Below are 20877 nucleotides of genomic sequence, written 5' to 3' on the forward strand. Positions count from 1 at the left end.
GCACAGGTCTAGCCTAGAACTGCTGCACTGTGCTCCTGTTCCAGCTGCCTAACGACACCCACCACACCTGTGCATTCTGCAAGAGCCATCACAGGAACAAACCTCACACCCAAGCATCAAGTGCAAACCTTTACACTCAAAGCCTGACTTCCAGGTCCCACAGGCCACCTCCACAGTGCAAAATGTATCTCCTAACTATGACTCTGTATTTCCACAATACACAGGGGCTGGGAGGGGGCAGAACAGGACAACTGCCAGGTTGTAGCTTCTGGAAGATACTCGAAAGTGTGTGTTGCACAACCAGGGACATAGCATGACAACACAAAGCCCTGCATGATGAGGTTGATCATTAGTGCAAGTCTAAAGCAGGTAAATTTAGTGTGGTCCACAGTCAGCATGCTCAACCCAGACCCTCCAGCAAGCTATCCTGGCAAGTGTGCTCATCTCCTCCCTTTCCATGGTTCTTCAAAAGCCCGTATAGATTACTGATCAATGGCGTATCAAGTAGGGAAGATTCCCTTTACAGATGTGTACTAGATAGATCCAGGACTGCAAGCCCACGTAACACCTCTACCAGTCTTCAACCCGTACCATGCACCTGCACCACACTTGTGCAGCAAAGTCCCCAGGCATTACTTTGTCCCCGCCCTTGTTCACCAGTTTCTACCATTATTTAGCACAGAACTTAATTTAAACCCAGATTATTTTGTCTAGCTTCAAAGACTAGAAACATCTGAACCTATTCCTTCCACTGCATCCCCCTGGATAGTCCAGTACTTAACCTCATTCCAGCCCAATTAAAGCTCAAGCTCATTGCTTAGTTTCAGAAAACTAACGCAAAAACTGGAGTGCAGGTATGCACTTGCTAACTGGGGGGGGAGAGGGGGCACACTTCTTTGAAGAGGGAACATACTGAACTTTTTCCCCCACAGAACTGCACCTGCTTGTTTTCAATGAGGCTGCACAGCAACAATTAACAGGCATCAAAATTAAAGCTTTGCTAAGCTCTAAGGCACAAAAGAGATGAAGTCCTTAACGCAAAATTGCCGAGTAATCACATCTGAGTGTGAAGTTCAAGTTTTAGTTACATTGTTACAGCCAAACCTTGTACCCACTAAAGGAAAAAAACTGAATGTTACCTCCTCACCTGTTCCACATCTGCCTTGTCAGCTTCTCTAGAAAACCTGTACTAGTACCCAACACCGCACAGGCACAGGTAATTTGAAGGTTGCTACAGCTATAACCCTAAGCCTGGCTGCCACTTACCATCACACTGATGTGTACCACACTAGATTCACCTGCTTTGAGTTGCACGTGAATGAGATCACTTGGGCTACAGATCTTGTAAACCAGAAGAGTGACGCTTCACAAATAAGTAGACTGTGCAGTTCAACTTTTTTATTTCAATAAAATCAAGAATATGCACAGCACATGCAGTGCTAGCATCTAAACTAATACAATAAGCAATTCTAAACCTACAGTGACTTGAAGTTCAATTTTCACATTCAGCAAGTTTAAATCCATTCTTGCATATTGTTTTGAAAATCCTTGTATCTGAACTGAAAATATTGCTGGCTGATAAAACTTGCTAAAATGCACAAGTCACTGATTATGCCAATACAACAAAGATAACCACATGTTTGAGGATTGCAATGTGCCAGACATTCACTGAAAAAAAAAACACACAACTAAACAAAACTCACGCAACAAACATCTGAGAATCCGGACACTTCACATCAGTGTTTAGAAGTGTTGCATTAATATCTTAAGACAAGTGTATCAAAACCTTGGCATGTTTAATTTTAAGTTGCCAATTTTTGTTTTACTATCAGAAAGTTATGGCTACACTGCCAATGCCGGGTCTGCTTAATTTGACTTAAGAGTTTAATATGACTTAAACATTAAAAGCTCACACTACCCCGAAATATATAATTTCACGCATACGGTGACATTCAACATTCAAGTGCCAGTGTTTTTGTACTGTCTTTTGGTCAAGTTTCTTTAAACTTTCAAAGAATCACTTTTAGGCTTACAAAAATAAATATTTGTCAAAAATGTTCAATAAATATTACACAAAACTAGCAGCAAAAAGTATCTAGAAATCTGTCGTGTGCAAATAGTTTTCTTCCCAGCTATCATTCCCATGGTCCCAAATAAGTTTTAGAATCTATTTCCTTCTCCTTAAACAAGCTGCGTTCAATCTCCAAGAGACAAAATAAGATTGGAAGTTAAGGACACGCACACAAGACATATATAAAATTCTCTGAATGTGCAATAAAAGAAGTATTTTGTAAAAAGTTATGGGCAAAATGTACAAGGGCCTAAACCTAGACTTGAAATAGCACCATAACAAATGACCTCAATACTGTCAAGTGCACCTACTTAATAAAAGTTTTAGAACAAGGCACAATACACTTGAAAAAATCTATTGCACTTTAGGAGATTTTTGCCATTTTCCTTTGCCACTGTAGATTAGTTGTTAACTGCTCTGGCCACAAAGTTAGCACAGAAATTCCAGGTGGCAAAGGCATTTTTCTGGTGGACAATACTTATCTTTGGCCAGATTTAGCATAAACAGACTATAAATACAATGGAAACCTATGCAACTAAAACTGACTAAAACTGCACTTTAATAGCAGAATTGAAACCTTGTGCAGTTTATGTACATTTCCAACCTCTGTGATCTCAGGTTTGTTTGTTACTCTTCTGGAGCCATTTTACAAAGTCTACAGTAAGCCAGTTTAACATCTCCACGCAGCTTGAACAGAGTAATGTGAATCTGCATTAAAATAAAGCCTGCTGCATAATTCTTCCTGTTCATACCCTCTTGACCAAAAAACATCAACACTAGCATGCGTTATTAGACCAAAAATTCAGTCAGGCCCTTAAGGAGGACCTATCACTGCCGTGGTCAGCCATTCTACCATTTCAATTTCATATGGCAGGCATTTTTAAAAAGTCTAAATAGATGAATTCTCCTAAAAACTATTTCAAGTTATCAGACCTTTAAACATTCCCTGTAATGTTCTGCCCACATTTGGCTAGCTCACATTAATGATCTGCCTAAATATTGAAAAAGGAATTGCTGTATTTACTTGCATTAACTTCAAAAACAGTGCTTTTAATGTATGCATGTATCCATACATCATCTCATCATGACTGGAATGGCTTATTAAAGGCTATCAGGTTCTAAGTACCTATCCAGGATAGAGTGAGCAAATCAGAACTTTAACTTAGTACAGTTTTGCCACATTAGAAACTAATTGCATTGATATGCTTCAAGATGTTTTATTTTTCAAATCTGCAGATACCAAAAGCCCTAATGCAGGCTACCGCATAAGTTTTTCTTTGTATTATTATGGATGAATCAGTGATTCCTGTTTAAGTTGTATCACACCTGTGTGCCAAGGTTTGATTTTAGCCCAAGTTCAGTAATTTTTATTTTGTCAAAACAATTGTATCTTGAGCATTACTGAGCCAACAGGACATCAAAATAAAAGTTGTCTAAAGTTAAAGGCACAGTACATTAACAAACAAATGATCCTCAGTCACAAAATCAAAAATGCAGTTTCTGGGTGGGGATGGGTGGGAGGGGAGTTAATCCTGACTACAGCAATAGAGTCTTCAAAACCACCTTCAAGATAGGGCTACTTGTTCCTTTATTTCCATCTTGTGACCTTGAGCTCCCTTAAAAAAAATTTCAGTGGAGAATCACAGCTGGTAATGTACTGCGAGTTCTTGAAGCTACACAAGGTATAGTCTGGCTAAGTTACATGTGGTTTCCATATTAGCTTGTTTGGTAGGATATCTGCTGCAAGCAGATTCAGTTGCCCCACCAGTCAACCCCCTGGGAGTTATAGTTTCCTCCATATCCATCACTGTTGTAGAAGCCTCCATAACCACCACCTATGAAAGGCAAGAAAAAGCGATGCTTAATTAACCCACCGAAGACTTCACAACAAGAAAACAACCAAGGGCACAGACAAGATGTCTGTTGCCTATGAATGGAAACCCACCCAGAAGTACTGTCAAAACACACACAAACCAAAACGGTAGTAAGACAGGTAGCAAACTAATCAGACAGGCAACAGCAATCCAGCCTAGATCCCAGAAGGATGGCCAGACTCTACGTAACAAGCACCACCTGACACATTTAAGCCTTACCTACACAACTTTTCTTACAGCAAGCATTTACATCTTGTTTTCTATTTGCTAGCACTGCTTGCCCAGTTTTTCTTACCTCCAAATCCTCTGCTGCCACTTCCTCCACTGCGGCTGCTGGTTGATCGACTGCTACTAAAGCTACTGCTGCCAGAACCGCTACTTGTTCGATAGTCTCTGGCACCAAAGCCTCCACTGAACCTACTGCTGTATAAAGGAAGAAAACAAACACATAAGGGAACGGTATTTTAAGCACTGCAGGATGTTGACGTTCAAGTACTGAATTTCTTCAGCTCTGGTTACCAACTACAGCTGGGCAAGAACGAGTACAAGTGTGTTCAGCATGCTTTATAAGCATCCAAGCATCATCTGCAAAGATACTTCAAGGTAACAAAGGAGGTTTTTACTATTCAAACAGGGTCATAAACTTGCAATGTTACACTAAGGATTACTTTCTCAGGTCCTCGTGAGAGTTGACCCAACACAACCTCTGCTCCACAGAATTTCCAAATCTTACTGTTTCAGTGGTGCACTTATAACCACCTTTCGTACTGTAGAAAGGGACAGCCATTTTACAAGTGTACTTCTGAAGAAAAAACAAACCCCAAACAACTAGAATTCATGTGGTCATCTCAACTACAATCAGAGGAATGGGGTTGCTTCTCCTTTTAAGCCATTAAACATAGCTTTGTATTACCAGCTTATAAAACATTTTAAGTTTCCCCAGCAAAACTATTTTACAAGTGGCCTCGCGCCCACAGTCTTAACTCTCACACCTCCTTCCTGGCAGGAGGCAGACATTACCTTCCCCTAAACATCAAAAGAGCTGCTTAAGTTTACTTCCCTGGTACATGCAGGTATGCATTTCTAGTTAAGTGTGTTTTTTAAGTGCTTTCATGGAGTTCTAACATAATTTTTGCTATATGTCACTACCTCAGCCATATCTAGCTGTCTGCTTAAGCAAGAGGAAGTCTAATTGCTTAATAATTGCCTTACCATAAGGCAGAACAAAACCAGACATCAAGCTGTCACCTCCTGATGCACCTAATGCACAATTTGTACTGCACTGGTTTGTCTTCCTCTAACTTAGTTTTTAAACTGAAAAGAAGTCCCAGAACTGCCTCTCACAACAGATTATGTATACCTTTAACCAAAGTTGTGGCTATTACCTCTTAGATCTCCCGCGGCTGCCACCTCCTTTGTGATGCTGTTCATAAGCCATGTTCTCCAGCCAAGATGGTACTTCTTGCTTAGCCTCAACAAGAAGATCAAGCAAGTCCTTGGTGATATTTATGTTCCTCTCATTGAAAAATGAGGTGGCAAGACCTAAAGTAAACAATCAGTTTTAGCCCCACACAATGCAAGTACACTACAGCACTTTAAACCCATTCCATGCTCCCATGTGCAGCTGTGGCAAGTATCAGACTCCTTATAGCCAAGCCTGAGAACACTAGAATTACCTGAAGAGAAAGCTGTTTAAGACCGTTATTCCACCACAGCTAGTCACAAAAAAACCTGGCTATTTACTGACAGACACAGAAGATACCAAGCTTACACATGCTATCAGAGCTCTTAAATAGCAACAAAAGCACTAGCTAAAGGAACTGGTTACTTTCAAACTGGCTAGACAGCAGTGACCAGCTTCTGGTCACAGAAAGTAGCACATGGGCTTCTCTGTGTACTTAGCTGGAATTTGCTACTTAGCCAATACTATTACACCTATAAACCTGGGTATGATGTGCGGTCTATTAAAGTTCTACATCATACTTACCAAGGTTTCCTACACGGCCCGTACGACCAATACGATGCACATACTCTTCAATGTCACTTGGCAAGTCAAAGTTTATGACGTGCTTTACATTTGAGATATCCAGTCCTCTTGCTGCTACCTAGTGGTTAAAGGATTAAATCAAAACTTAGCAAAGTTCTGCAGGCCATGGAACAGGCTTACTGGCTCAAACTTCACAGATTTTACTTACTGCTGTGGCAACAAGAATTGGGCTCTTGCCCGAACGGAACTGGTGCAGTGCTTCCTCTCTGTCCCTTTGAGAGCGATCTCCATGTATGCTTGTACAGGCATATCCTTCATGGTATAAGAAGTCTTCAAGAGCATCTGCACCCTTTTTAGTTTCCACAAACACTAGAGTCAAAGAATCCTTGCCTAAAAATAATTAAAGCACAGGTTAGCAGAAGAAAAGCTGCACAATTACTTGGCTCCACCACCCTGTCTATTCTAAAATGAAGATAATGACCCCCCACCCCCCGCCCCATTTATATTACCAGAAAAGCCTACATCAACTAAAAACTGACATTTAGCCAGTGCAAGGCATTCATTGCATGTTGAGGAAATACCCTTTCATTCACCCGCTCAATAGCAGTTCCTACTACGGAGTCATTAGACTCACCTCACCTGAATTTTGCCTGTATGCTTATCTGAATCTGATCTTTACCTGTGGCATTTAGCAGGTCAAGCAGAAATGATCGTTTGTCTGACTCTTCCACCCACACTACTTTCTGTGTGATATTCTCAGATGTAGAACCTACTCTGCCAACTGCCAGAAAGATGTATTCATCAAGGAAGTCACGAGCAAGCATCTAAAATACAAAAAAGGGGGGAGGTGTAAAAAAAAAATATATATATATATATATAAAAACCAGTATCTTTTTTCCCCCCCCTTACACTGATGAAATTGTTCTTATGAATGAGCTATTTGTGAAGTACCTGGATTTCCTTGGGGAAAGTAGCACTGAACATCATGGTATGACGAACGCCCTTTGGTGGCATAGTATCTTGCTCAACAATTCGACGTATTTGAGGTTCAAACCCCATATCAAGCATTCTGTCAGCTTCATCAAGCACTAGATATCTAAACAGTAATTAAAGAGGTTACTCTTCAGAGCAGTTTTTCTTTAAGCTGTAACCCAACACAAGACAGTGGACCACAACTTCTCAAATGGATGTTTACACAGTCCAAAAGCTAGAACTTCAGTGTCATTAAATCTAGATCTCACTTTAAAATGTGGTTCCTAGTTGTCAAGTCATTCGCATACAGACAGAACACTTACTTGCAGAAATCTAGTCCAATCTTTCCCCTCTCCATCATATCAACCAGTCGTCCTGGAGTTGCTACAAGCAAGTGACATCCACGTTCCAAGTCACGTATCTGCTGACCAATGTCTGCACCACCATATACAACACAAGGACGAACTCTGGAACGGTATGCAAACTACAAAACAAAGTAAATTAGCTCTAAGGAAAACTAATTAAGCTAAAGCTATTTTATAATTAAATACTCTTAGATATACCTTTCTGGCTTCCTCATAGATCTGCACAGCCAGTTCCCTAGTGGGAGCCAAGACCAGTGAGATTGGATATTGCTTACGGCGCCCATATCTTCCGTTCTCCTGAAGAAAAAAAAAAAAAAACGAACAAAAAACCTTTGAATGAGTACCCCAAATATGAGGGGAATTAAAACAGCTACTAGAGGCTATACTGAAGACTGGTCACCAAATTTGTCCAAAGAAAGAAAGAAAAAGCACAGCTAAGAGCAAACTTGTTTTAAGCAGCCCATCTGAAGATATCCTTATTACAGGACCCAAGATTCAGCTGTCTGTTAATATATTAACAGCGACAGAGCTACACAGTCTTGGTTTCTACAACATACACTGTGACCAGTAACTTCAGCAGCACAGAAATGATTGCCATAAAGCCTGTTACTTCCTATCCTGAAGTCAACATAACCACGTGTGACCAAGTACCTTTTTTGAGACACAGGAAGAGTCTTTAAAGCTCACACAACCACCACCACTTGTAAACAATCTTTTCTCTAGAGAGTTATACATTATTTACTCTTGGGGGGGGGCGCGGGCGGGGCAAGCATGTTCCACAGCCTGTATTTTAAGGGCAACAGCTGAAGTATTCTAGAAGTTGAGAACCTTTCCTATCATACCCAAAATAATGATGAAATTAAAAGCCCATCTATTATGTTCAGTAGCAGACATCAGCATACAGGGCAAAAATACACATTGGTCACAGCTTTTCCAGAACAGGGTATTTAAATACTTGCCTTCATAGCTCTCAAGGCATCACCAGGACCATCTGCATAGATCTGGCTCAATATTGGTAGAAGAAATGCAGCTGTTTTCCCAGATCCTATTAGGACACAATTCAGTGTTATTAGTTCTTCTGAAAGCTACTGCATTGTCAACTACCATACTAATCCTGTACCACTAGCGTTTCCTAGTAACATCTGCACTATTATGTTGATACTACCTATGCTACTGGAGTGCACTCCTTTGCCAGTAGAGGTTATTTAAAAAAAGACCTATCACTCAGCACCTCAAACCCCCAAACTGAATGAGATATAAGCCATAAACGCGTCTCTCAGGACAAACAGTAAATCCAGTCAAGCCACATTTAAAGCAGTTGCAACTTGTAACACTGCAGGTATTTCAGTATACTCTGAACAGGAAGTTCTACTACCTTACAGACCTCTGATCTGCAGCTTGAGGAATACAAGACCCTACTCCTACAGAGAAACTAAGTAGTACAGAGTTACTAACTTACCTGTCTGAGCACAGGCCATCAAGTCTCTCTTTTCTTTAATAATAGGTATTGCATGTTTTTGGACTGGAGTAGGACGGGTGTAGCGTGTGAGCTCAATGTTTCCCATAATAATTTCTCCCATGTCAACATCACTGAACTGTAAGATATTTAAAACAATTAAAATAAGGATCCTTCTCTCCAGCCACCATGGAACACGTCATTTACTTAAAAAAAAAACCCAAAACACACACATTTATCAAGTGTATTTTGTTTCAGCTTTTCTTATAGAACATTTACAGATACTCAGGAGCTAGTTACCGAGAGCCTGGTAGCTACTTAGTCCAGTCACATAAGCAATTCTTAGAAAGCCAGCCAAGCCTAAGTCCAGACTACGCTAGCATACTATGCTTAAGCAGTTACTCCAAATCAGCAACTCCAACTTCTCTACATGTTTACTGTTTAAAGACAAGTCACATAGTTTAAAGCAAGCTACAAGTGTAACTGAACAAGCTTACACAACTTCCCTCATGTCTTAGTTCATGCAACCCTCCTCTGCAAAACAGCTTAGCTGCAGGAAAGCAAGCGTTTCCTTTTCCTCCCCTAAACTTATGACAGCATGACATAAAGCTTCACATGCAAAACAGCCACTGTTAAGATATATCAGTAAACTAGATTTTAAGAACACTTACACTTTCAATATGTGGAGGACAGTTGCTGCCTGTTGCTTCCACAGGAATGTCATCATATTTCTCAAAGTTAATGCCAGTATTGCTTCCTGAAAAAAGCTCTCTAAAAACAGAAGAGAAGGTATTTTACTTGCTAACCATATCAACTGACCCTGTCAGGTTAATTTACATTATTCCGTTACTTACTGTTCCAGGCGTTCACTTGGGGGAAGAGGCTTTGACCAGTCATCTTCATCTGATTTGTCAGACCAGCGGCTATTCCCACCACGGTCAAATCTACCAAAGCCACTCCTATCATAGTCACTGCCTCTTCCACGCTCTTCATATCTAAATACAGGAAGAGTATCAGACCACCGCTCCTGGGCAACAGGATTTTTTTTTTTTACATGCAAAATTAAAGCTATAGTAATCTCATAATGCATGCTCTGTATTACATATGAAACTACAGAACCATCAAAATCATCAGAACATCTGTACTTGCTTCTTGAGCTATGAACTGAAGTGAGTTAGTCTCAGCCATCAATCACATTATTCTCTTGTCAGACAGAAGAGTCTGGCATGATTTCAAAGCTCACTTTAGCACTGAACCTCAAATCAAGGTTTTTTAGTTGGTTAAGCGTAAGAAGTGTAAAAGAATAGGTCATCTTCCAGTAGACCTGCAATTCAAGTTGCTGAATCTTTGACATTTTTTGTCAGGGACTCTGCTTAGAACACTTGGGACATTTGGTACTCCTCCCTTTCTTACATGTCTCCCACATCCAGACAAAGCCCTTTAGTGTTGTAGTTTGTTCCTTTATTCCCCCACCACACGTGACCAAACTAAATACCTCAATTACATGTCACATTATTATTTTTATAAAAAGGGAGCTCACCTGTATTAGTGACTCAGAAAGAAGGTGGAAGAAGTCCTTACCTCAACTGCTTAAGTTTTTGGTCTGGTAAATCATGTTTGATAAAAGTCTGGATACAGGACTAGCGTCAGCTTTACTAGTTGATAAAGGTCACTCTCACCACACTTGTGCATACAACGCATGATGTGTGTAAGACTGATCAAGTAAGGTAGAGAACCTGCAAGAGTCTCACCCAGTTTTATTAACTACACTTTTTAAACAAGAAAAAAAAGGAAATAAAAAAATTAAATCCATTTATGTATTTTATCTGCTCCCAACAGCTCTTCATGATTTTTCTAGCAGTAGCAACCCATCTAGAACATTTTTGGTGAAATGCTTAAGTCTGCAAGTCGTTACAGCTGCAGTGAGTGGCTGATGGTGGACTACAGGGCACGTTTTTCAGGCATGTTTCTCATCCTTGAGCTCATGTAGCTGTAAAAGCAAGATCTCTGACTCTCTCCTCCCCTTCCAGGCTCCTCCTACTTTATCCTGCTGTTCATACCTAGAACTCTTAAAATTTTAATGTCAATGTTACAGGTGCACTACTAGAACTGACAGAGACTTCATAAGCACCACCCAGACAGCAAGTACTTGCCTCCCTCCTCTTGATCCATTTCCACGGTCAAAGAAGCTTGATTTTGCTCCACGGTCAGACCGTGCACCAAAGCTGCTGTATGCATCCTTGTCTCTGCTAGAACTCCAGCCACCACTATCAAAACCTAGAACAGAAAGAAGTGTTGCCATGCATTACATGATCTAGGCTTTTACAAGATAAAGCCAAGTTCTGTCCAGGAAGCCTTACTAGAAATGCTACAGGACTGAAAGGCAGGTAGTCCTTCAAGAACAGATGATGTACAAGTAATGGAGCCTTACTACAATAGGGACTAAGCATTTTTCATTACCTATCAGAATTTGCTAAAACCACTCAACTCATGTACAAGCATGTTATTTTTTGTAACACTGCACTTGCCTTAAAGCTAATACTTGGTTGTCTAGTCTGGAAACATGGTTAGGTATCAGAAGAAACAGTAAGACATTAATTCTTCCCAAGACTCATCTACATTATCTCTCCAACACAAATCTTCGATGATGCATTTAATTTTTGTAATGTGAACAAGGTCTCTGGTAAAGATCAATTAACAGTGTTAGCCCTTGCATTACAAATCCATACAGAAGTTAGAATGTTTTGTCATGCTGCAAGTACACAGAGCAATCTGACCTATGGACTAAGACAAATTAACAGCACCATGCAGAAATAAGGAATATGGAGTTATTCACAATGAATTACCGTATTGAGTTTTTCCACAGAACTTTTACACCTACAGTACATTAACTCAAAGAAACTGGACCAAGCAGAATATAAAGTACATCAACTTGCCAACACCATGAAGTAAAAAAAGGCTTTGTTTCTATTGAGCTACCAGGGACTGGAACATAGGCAAAAATGTAGAGCATTAAATTGTGCTACACTTGGTTTGAAAATGACCCAATCGGAGCCTCAGCCATTGGATTCTGGTAGAGAGTAGGTAAAGTAATGAGACAAATAATGTCACTCTTATTAGTAGGCATGCTTTTGCCAGCTCCACAGCACAAAACCAGTCAAGACCTATGCACCAGACAATTAGTGTCCGGGTTTCAGCTGAGATAAGAGTTAATTTTGTTCTCAGTAGCTGGTACTATGCTGCTTTGGATTTAGTATGAGAGTAATGTCGGCAACACATTGATGTTTCAGTTGTCACTAAGCAGTGCTTACCCCAAGTCAAGGACTTTTCAAGCTTCCCATGCTCTCTGCCAGTGAGCAGGTACACAAAAAGCTGGGAGGGAACAGAGCCAGGACAGCTGACCCACAAAGGAATATTCCATGCCACAAAACACCATGCTCAATATATAAAGTAGGGGGGTTGGCCATGGCCTGCCCACCGCTGCTCAGGGACTGGCTGGGCATCAGTCATTTGGCAGTGAGCAACTGCCCTGTGCACCACTTGGGTTCTTTCCTCTTTCCTTTTCATTACAAGTATTGTATTTTATTTCAGTTATTAAACTGTTCTTATCTGAACCCATCTTACCTTTCTCCGACTCTCCTCCCCATCCTGAGGAGTAGTGAGTGAGTGATTGGCAGCATGGTACTTATTTGCCAGATGGGGTTAATCCACAACAAAAAACCAACCACAAATTAATTCTGAAGGAAGTAGTTGTGTTCTAGGCCCTCTCTCTGAGGAAGTTTTGCTACAACAATGACCCTGACCCTACTTTGTTAGATGTCCTCTGGAGAGTGTCACTCCCTTTCCCCCTCACTTCTATTTCAAGAAAGGAATCCTACTCCTCAGAATCCAAGCATGCACTAGTCACAAGAGAACTTTAAAAAACTAGTAAGGTAATTGTAAGTCATTTGCATTCTGCTTTGGTTAGCCAGACCAAAAATAACTCATGCATTAATTTTATTAGCACACAAGATCATGAAATGCTTCAAGACCTCCAAAGTGCTTTAAGAACTAACTTTATTCCTTAAGAATAAATTAAGTTCACACAGAGACACTGCTGTCACAAGATTAGGAATATCATAAACCCCTTAACACATGAGAAAGTTATTTGTAACTTGTTCAGAAGACATCTAAACCCAAGTTTTCTTCTGAGTAACTTTGAAACTACACCAAAAATACTGGGGTATGCCATCCTACCAAGAGACTAAGTAGCAGTGGTGCTGACAAAGCAATCTTCAAAAAGATAGATATAGTTTCTCATTAGTGAAAAAAACGAGCTGACTGTACACCACATTAAGATCTTCTTTTTGGAACCTCTCACACTTGGTAAGAGTCAAAGTTTTATACTCCAAATACCTTACTCTTCTAGCCTGTTATTGCACTGGTTTCTGAAACTGGTACCTTGCCATACTTTTTCCATAATATAGCACAGCAAACTTCTAGGCCAAGTCTGAACAAATGCATATATATACGCACGCACACACCCCCTGTTTGAAAATTAGGGCCATTTATTTCACTTTCATTTTGGTATTCCTGGTTTGATTTTACTTGTGGATCAGCACAGAACAACAGAGATCCAAGCCATACAACCATTCTATGTAACCACCTAACAAAAGACACCATTGTGATTTAGAACACATCGCAAATAAAAAGCAAATGCACTGAGACAACCTGGAACAGACCATAGACTGACTTCCCTAAAGCAAAACCTATGATCACGGGACTGCAAGAATTATCAGGAAATTCCTTAACATATCAAGGCACTTTATATTTTAAAGTAAAAATCTGTGTTCTACCCAGCACATAGTTCTCAGAGGGCTGTTTGGAGTTCAGCATGTTAATGCATTTCCAGAGCAATTTTGTAGCTCTTGCACCTTTGAAGAGTGCTGGAATTGTACATGTTTCTCCCCAATCAACATTTTTAATTCATTTTCCAATACCTTAACACCAATCATAGTCAGCTTATTTGAAAAGCTGCCACATGCAGCAGCAATCCTCAGAGGTTTTTTGAGGATGGGAAAAGAGTTACATAGATCAAATTAGACTTTTAATAGCCAAAAGCAGCTTCCAGAAAATTTAAGAAAATTACATTACAACAAGCTTTAGTGTTATCAAGTCAAGCTCAATAAACAAGACACTAGACCAGGTAGCCCTATATACTGAGCTCCATATACTGTAGCTTCAGCAGCTGAAAAACAACTGCCATTAAATAACCTAAAGACCTATTTTTATTCATGTTCTTATTTCCTGCAGTTCTGTACTGTCTTGTTCCCATATACAAAGCTAATGGATTAGTATTACAATAGGCACAGGTGCATGGTAAGAGTAAGCTGAAGAAAGCACTGTAGGAGTTTTAAACAGAAATACTCTAGATCCCTTAGCATGCCTTCCCATCAACACCTACCTGAAATCATGAAGATGATCAGCCCTTCATGAAGACAAAGAACAGCTATTTTTAAAGTATGAAGTCCACTGCCTTAAGCAATTTCTTACTTAGCTGCACGTAAGCCTATTGTGCAACTTTTAAGTGTCTATGAACTAACATACCATCATCCGTTAGAGGAAAGTGAGAACCCCAAGCTAGGAACTGTACATTACTTGTTTCTAGAGCATGTCTAAGGGAACACCACATAGAGGAAACAAGTTTCAAGTTTTTCAATGCCGTAATAGTTAATTAACACTTTCACTGAAGTCCACAGTACATGAGCAAGACAGAACTGTATTCCAGCAATCCAGTAGAATATCACTTAGTTCAACTTATTTTTGCATCAATAAAAATTTTATCAGGCTACTACACTTGTGAGGCTACATCAGGAGTTCTGTTACATGCTCAAATACCACTACTATCCAAGGCCTCTTTTGCCTGTTGCTTCCTAATGTTTACACCTTGAAAAACTAAATCTGTTGCTAAAGATTCCAAGGAGCAGCCAATACACAGAATAGCTTCAACACAGCCAAAGCAGCAATCATTAATTTACTTGTAACAAAAGTAACATTTGCTTCTATGAAGTTGTAACTGAAACAGACTTCAAATCATCCTATGAAATAGCTCAGCTTCACATCACTGAACTGATCACATAGGTTTTGCTTCCCAGTAGAGGGTCTGAACTAGAATTGCAGCTTTTCTATTTAGCCACCACAGGTCACAGGAGCCATGAGGAGTCTAGTGATATAATACTCAACCAGGTTTAAACGTGAAGTTTCACAGGCAGTTGGCAGCCTATGTTAAGTTTCATGACTTTTTTACTTTTTTTCCAGGCGAAGCTTGAAGCCCCAAGAAAGGCCACATGTGATCACATGTACATTTCAATATCTGAACTTCCACCTTGCACTGAAAAGATGACAGTCCTGTGGTTGGTCACAGATATGTACTCAAGGTTAAGATTAAAATAACCCTCCATTATCAGGTATCCCCCAAAATTATGCTAGAGTTTGGTACAAATTACTATGTAAGGAAACGAATTCTACAAACAGCAAATGTCTGCAAGCCAACTTTGTTTCCTGCTTTTGAGAAACCTGTGTGTTCTGCTCAGGTTTAGCTAGCTAATTTCTTGAAAAACTGCATACATTAAGCTAATGCGATCAGAAGCTTCAAGAGCATTGAGCTGCCAACCAGTCTCTCTACTTTCCCCAGAAGTTTTAGCTCTGGTAACATGCTGATCATCATTTGGCAATTTAGACCATGCTTCTTTTAAGTAAAAAAAAAAAAAAAAAGCAGCAACACAACAAAATCCAAACAACAAAAAACCCACTAGGCTTGGACACAGGCAGAGGCAAGACAAGGACTGATCCGTTTCTTCAAATGCATGAAAAACTGGAATGGGCCTTTTCATAAAATTACACAGCTCCAGAACTATAAGATGTATCACCTTTTATTTCAATATTCTCCTCCCACTCACTTCTAACAGAAGGGGTCCTCTTGCAGTACTTAACAGAATCTGCGCAAGTCCACTGTGCTTTTAGAAACAGATGAGATCCAAGTCCTCCCATACTATGAAATCAGTTATGAAGCAAAACCGTGCTGCCAGAGCTTAGAATATAAACTGGTGAAAGAATGAAGAATAGCACACTAAAAGCAGATTAAGTTGCAGTGTTTTGCACAGAATAGTCAAGCAGTCTGCATAATCACCTTTAAGTACTGTAACAGTCTGCTAAGGCCTTTGACTAAAGATTCAGAAAGAGGCCAAGAACAAGGAAAAAGTGTTGCCACTATATTTCTGATACATACCCTGTTTTGAAGCTTCCCTGTTCCGCAGGTGAGGAGGAATGTATCTGCCTTCTAAAGGACAAAAAAAAAGGTAGCATTACAAAACTACGGCATTAGCACCTTTTGAGATACTAGTCTTCCCAACAACTTTTGCTTACCAAAAACACTGTCTGCCTCAGAAGCTTCAAGGCCTCTTACAGTATCTTTAAACAAGAGTCCTTTATTACAGCACTCAATAATATCCCTCTCTGAGGGCCAACACACTGAAGATTAAGCTCTTGCATACTCATTTAGGTAATTTCTTTGTTTAAGGTATAGATGTCTTGCTATTTCTTTGACCAAGTCATACAGGCCCTTCGTAGATGTTACAGTATTTATGATGAAAGCCTGTCTTCCTAGAACTCATCTGGCACCAGGTTAAGCCTTAATATCTGAGCAGCTTAAGACTTTCACTGTGTCATTCAAGTAGTGGCACTCACACTATTATTACTACCAGTATTTTTCCTTCCCCTTAAATTCAACCATCAGCTCAGCTCAAACCAGAAGCCACATGTAACTGCCTCTGAATAGCACTCTTCATTTACAATCCAGAAGCGTCTGTGTGCTATGCAACCTGAATCAGAAAGTACCAGGCACAAGCTCAATATGAATTCCTGGAAGATTCCCCCCCCCCTTCTTAACATACATAAGCCCTGCATATCATAGAATGCAGTTTCTACTTAATGAATTAAAATTAGCCCAGTCAAATATTAAAAGTCTAACCTTCAAACACTCCAAATCTAGCTGGATGTTTTGAGAAAACTGGTCATCATATTACTGCTACAACCAGCAGCCTCCATTGTTTGACTAGAGGCAACAGAAGGTCTGGTACAAAATTGGAACAGCAAGTTCCCTCACGTTAGTTACACACTTGGGAAATTTACATGCTGCACCACTGCTAAAGTGCGTGCTCCCATCTAAAGCATACAGCATTTTCAAAGCAGGCATAACTAGCAACCTCAATTTCCCCATCTGCCTCTAAACCTTGTCTTCAGAAATTACTTTTCACAGCTACAAAACCCCCATTTCTAAAACCGTTTGTAAGCTTGAAAACTTTCATGTACTTACTGCTTGAAGAGCTTCCTTCACTCTGAGAGTCTGAGGAGTTCAAGTCTAGACCAGAAAACTGGAAGAAATAAAACAAGGATCATGACTTTATGCTAAAGATATAAAAAACTTTTACTTATCAAGAGCAAGGAGTGTTCCGACAAGTTACTGCTGCAAAGAAATTTGTCTATAGTGTCAGTTACACCTCCTGTAGAGAGGAACCGAAAACCATAGTTAGTACTCAAGGCCATACCACCTTCAAGCATCTTCATATTCCAATAAACATGAACCACACAGGCAGCAAAGCCAGAAGAGTACCCTGCACCCACTAAACTGCATACCACAGACTTCTGATACACACTACATGCAGACTAAACGACCATTAAAATAGCCTTTCAGTCCACTCTAATGCATTTTGATTTGAGATCAATAGCAATTTTTATTATTAAGGTCTACAGAGACTACAGGCCAAATACCAATTCAGTTGGACACTTCACTTGCAGAGAGACTCAAGTTACCTCTTTAAACTGCATTAACACTACTGAGATGTTTTGTGAACAGTAGCTGCCTCAAACATGCAGATTATAACATCAGGTGACTTCTTCAGCAAGTAGAATTTTTGGTTTGCTTTTCTAAAACTTCATCTGCAGCCTTTGGTCTCACACCAAAGTCTACCAAAAGGTTTTTCAGTTCAAGCACTACTAGCATAAATATTTTAAGTTAAACACAATATGGACTTATTTTGGCAGAAGACATTGAGCAACTTGCAAAGCTTAAGCGACAGCTCATTAGTTGTTTGCCTGCATGGTAAGATTAGAAACTTATTTGGGAAAAGACAGACATGTTTAAATACAATTAAATTTTATGTGAGACCAATTGCACGAAAGCGTCTTCCACTATGACCTGAATCAAGCTAAAGCAAAGATCCCAATCCCCATACACTGTCCTTGTAGATGTTCAGCTGTGTGTGTTGCCATTTAGGACATTCAGATTCTCAAAAAATCCTCCAATGCCAGGCCTCATATCATCTTCTTTTAAAGCTACTACTTAAAACCCGATCTCTTTAGTTAATCCAAGCATCAACATCAGGCTGAAGAGTAATTCCGATTTGAACAGTAAGCAAACCCAAAGATTCTCTACTAGGTAAAAGTGGCTCTCAGGGGACTGTGAACAGAAGCGATACACATATCTTCTCACGTTGGACCTCCACAGTCTCCACCGTGGGGGCAACACTTGCCAAAAGCTGATCTCGGAGATGGCGCAACGACGAAGGCCGGCGCGGCCGCCATCTCAGTGCGGCGGTGCAGCCGGCACTGCGGGTTGGGATTTTCGGCGCAGCAGGGAGCAGCCGCAGCCGCCCAGCTAATCCGGCAGCCGGCACCCGTCACGTGCCACCGCGGGGGGGAGGGGGGGGGGAAGGGGGGGGGAAGAACCGGCTCCCTGACCTACTTCGCCTAAGACTCTAGAGCAGAGGCCGCCCGAAGCCTACAAGCCGCCGAGGTCGAGCACTGCCCTGCCAGGCCAGCTGCCCGCCCTGGGTCCCGCTACAGCCATAGGGGCCCCTTCCCGCCCCCGCCTTCTCCAGAGATTAGATAACCACCTATCCCCTCCACACTGGGCACGGGCCTGTGCCTGACTCCGCCCAGCGAGGCGAGGGGGGGAGCAGTGGAAGACGTAGGGATCAGGAGGAAAGGAGGGGAAAAAAAAAACAACAAAAAAAAACCAACCACACACACCACCACCAAGAGAAGAGGGAAGGAAGAACATCGCGGGCCCAAGAGCCGCCCGAACACACGCCGGCTGAGGCGCTCCTGGTCTAGGCCCAACTGCGTCACCGGGCCCCACCGGCACCGGAGGAAAGAGCGGGAAAGGCTGCTGCCGGGCCCTGCTGACGCAGCTCGAACAAAGGCTGCCGCCGGCGCCGCCTCCCCCAGCCCCCTCCCCGGGGATGGGGGCGCCAACACAAAGCGTCGTCCTCCCCTACCCCCCGCCTCGCCCCGTCAGAGGCACAATGGCCGCCATTTATCGTGTCTTTCTCCCTGCCCCCCTCTCCCCGGGCTGCCCCCTCCCCGCCACCCCCCCCCCCAAGCGCGCGGCCGTTCCCCGCCGCCGCCGCCAGGGGTCCCGGCCGCCAACGTTACCATCGTCGCTCGCCGCCACACAAAAGCCGGGCCTGGAGCGTGGCGAGAAGGCCGCGGGGGCAGGCGCAGATTCCGGCTCGGCTGCTCGGCCGCAGCGGTGGTCCCGTCTTTCCCGTTGCCCGCCTCCCTCCCTCTCCCCAACCCCAGCCCCCTGTCCGCCCCCGCGGGAGGAAACCCGGAGCGGAGCCGCCACACAACGGAAACTGCGCAACAACCAAATACGCCACAAACAGGCCGCGTTATGGGGGGGGGGGGGGGGGGATTACCGCTCAAAAAGAGCCGGAGGGGGGAGGAGGGGCGAGAAGAAATCACGACGCAACCATCGGGGATCGAGAAGCAATTAAAGTCCCACGCCAGCAATCTCACCCGTCCCTCCCGCCACCCCTTCCCCCCGCACTCAGAGCCTCCTCCGAGCCTCTCCTCCTGCCCCGTCCGCCACCGCACTCGAGTTAACGGAGCGGCCTGCCGCTCCCCACTCCTCCCCCCCTCGCCCGCATTCCGGGGCCCATCCCTCACCTGCTGGTCTAGACTGAGGGCATTTTCCACCGCCACATGACTCATAACGAGAGATCGTCTCGGGGTGTCCCGCTCCGCCTCGAGAAATTCAGATTCGCCGGGCTGGGAACTCGCCGCTGCTGCTGCTCGTCCACTGCGAATCGCTTTCCTGACTGAGGCCCCCCCCACCTCGGCCCCGGCCTTTATATAGTCCCCGCCCCCCGCCTGCCCGGCGGCACGCGCTGACTTCAGCCCGCACGTTACCGCCCCTGCCCGGGCGCTCCCTTCCCCCCGCTCCCGCCCAGAGCTATCGCGCGAGAAGCCGTCCGCTCTGCGCCGGCGGGGGAGCGTGGGCGAGATATCGCGAGACCTGAGCCAGCCCCTGCCGCTCAGCCCTCGCTGAGGGCCGCTCCGGTGGTGTCGCGAGACTTGGGGCGCCGGGCCCGCGCGGGCACCCGCTGGGCCTCCCGGGCTTTGCTGACGATACCGCGAGGTTTCCCCGCGGCGGCCGGCTCTCCTCCACGGCCCGGATCCCCGCGAGGGGGGGCGGGGGGGTGAGGGACATGGCCACGAGGTCTCGCGAGATCGCGACACACACCCCGTCACACACTTCTTTTGTTCGACGCGCTCGCGAGAGCGCTGCGCTGGCCGTCGCCGCGCGCGCCGCTGAGATGTCTCTAGAAGGAGTGGGGGTTTAGGTCACGTGGGCGGCCCGGCCGGCGCCCGCCGCCATCTTGTGCGCTTACCCCTGCACAGTGGCGCAGGTAATAATGGAGGCGCAGCGGGCCAGCGGCGAGGGAAGGAGGAGGGCGCTAGTTGGTGACAGCCAAGCCTGACGAGCCCCACGAGAGCGGGAGCTGGGACTATGGTCAGCGGGGTAGGGGCTGCTTCACCCACAAATACACCAGCCTCCTGCTCCCCATCCCCCCCAGGTCCCAGGACATTGGCTTTGCAGGACAGGAACTCGGGCTGCTGCCCTTTACAGGCCCCTCTGCATCCTGGTATTAGTTTCTGAATGCTTTTTCAGAGGTGCTGTCACCCCACCCTTTTCCAGGCAGCCCATGTCACCCACTGAGCATCACAGCTCGGCTGCTTTCAACATGGATGCAGACGCATCACCTTGTGGCTGTAGTTCTGCCCACCGGGCTACAAAATGATCTACTGTACCCACTGTCCAGTTGCAC

At 43.4% G+C, this 20877-nt stretch overlaps 1 protein-coding gene across 2 annotated transcripts; it reads right to left on the minus strand.

Annotated features, from left to right (window-relative positions):
• Positions 1-1376: 1376 nt before the first annotated feature.
• On the minus strand, positions 1377-20348 carry DDX3X (DEAD-box helicase 3 X-linked). Of its 2 annotated transcripts, none has more exons than XM_037376874.1 (17): positions 19715-20348; positions 17079-17136; positions 15993-16043; positions 10879-11002; positions 9580-9720; positions 9397-9496; positions 8729-8864; positions 8229-8314; positions 7468-7566; positions 7228-7388; positions 6884-7028; positions 6612-6756; positions 6141-6322; positions 5933-6050; positions 5331-5487; positions 4241-4368; positions 1377-3906 (listed from the first exon to the last, which is right to left on the minus strand). In XM_037376874.1, the coding sequence occupies exons 1-17, from the start codon at positions 19757-19759 to the stop codon at positions 3824-3826; spliced, it is 1959 nt and encodes a 652-aa protein (XP_037232771.1). In that variant the 5' UTR covers positions 19760-20348; the 3' UTR covers positions 1377-3823. The 2 variants fall into 2 exon arrangements, with proteins under 2 accessions (XP_037232771.1, XP_037232770.1); XM_037376873.1 differs by having other exon boundaries at positions 4241-4365; positions 19715-19886.
• Between the last annotated feature and the right edge of the window lie 529 nt (positions 20349-20877).

This window comes from Falco rusticolus, chromosome 2 (genome assembly GCF_015220075.1).
Source record: "Falco rusticolus isolate bFalRus1 chromosome 2, bFalRus1.pri, whole genome shotgun sequence".
Taxonomy (NCBI): Eukaryota; Metazoa; Chordata; class Aves; order Falconiformes; family Falconidae; genus Falco; species Falco rusticolus.

Bases quoted from the DNA above. Each gene is read 5' to 3' on its own strand.
- DDX3X (XM_037376874.1), bottom strand. From the start codon at position 19,759: ATGAGTCATGTGGCGGTGGAAAATGCCCTCAGTCTAGACCAGCAG. The intron at 8,315-8,728 runs GTAAGTTAGTAA...GTGTCCTAATAG, and splicing joins GATGGCCTGTGCTCAGACAG to GATCTGGGAAAACAGCTGCA. The intron at 3,907-4,240 runs GTAAGAAAAACT...TGCCTTTCATAG, and splicing joins TGGCAGCAGAGGATTTGGAG to GTGGTGGTTATGGAGGCTTC.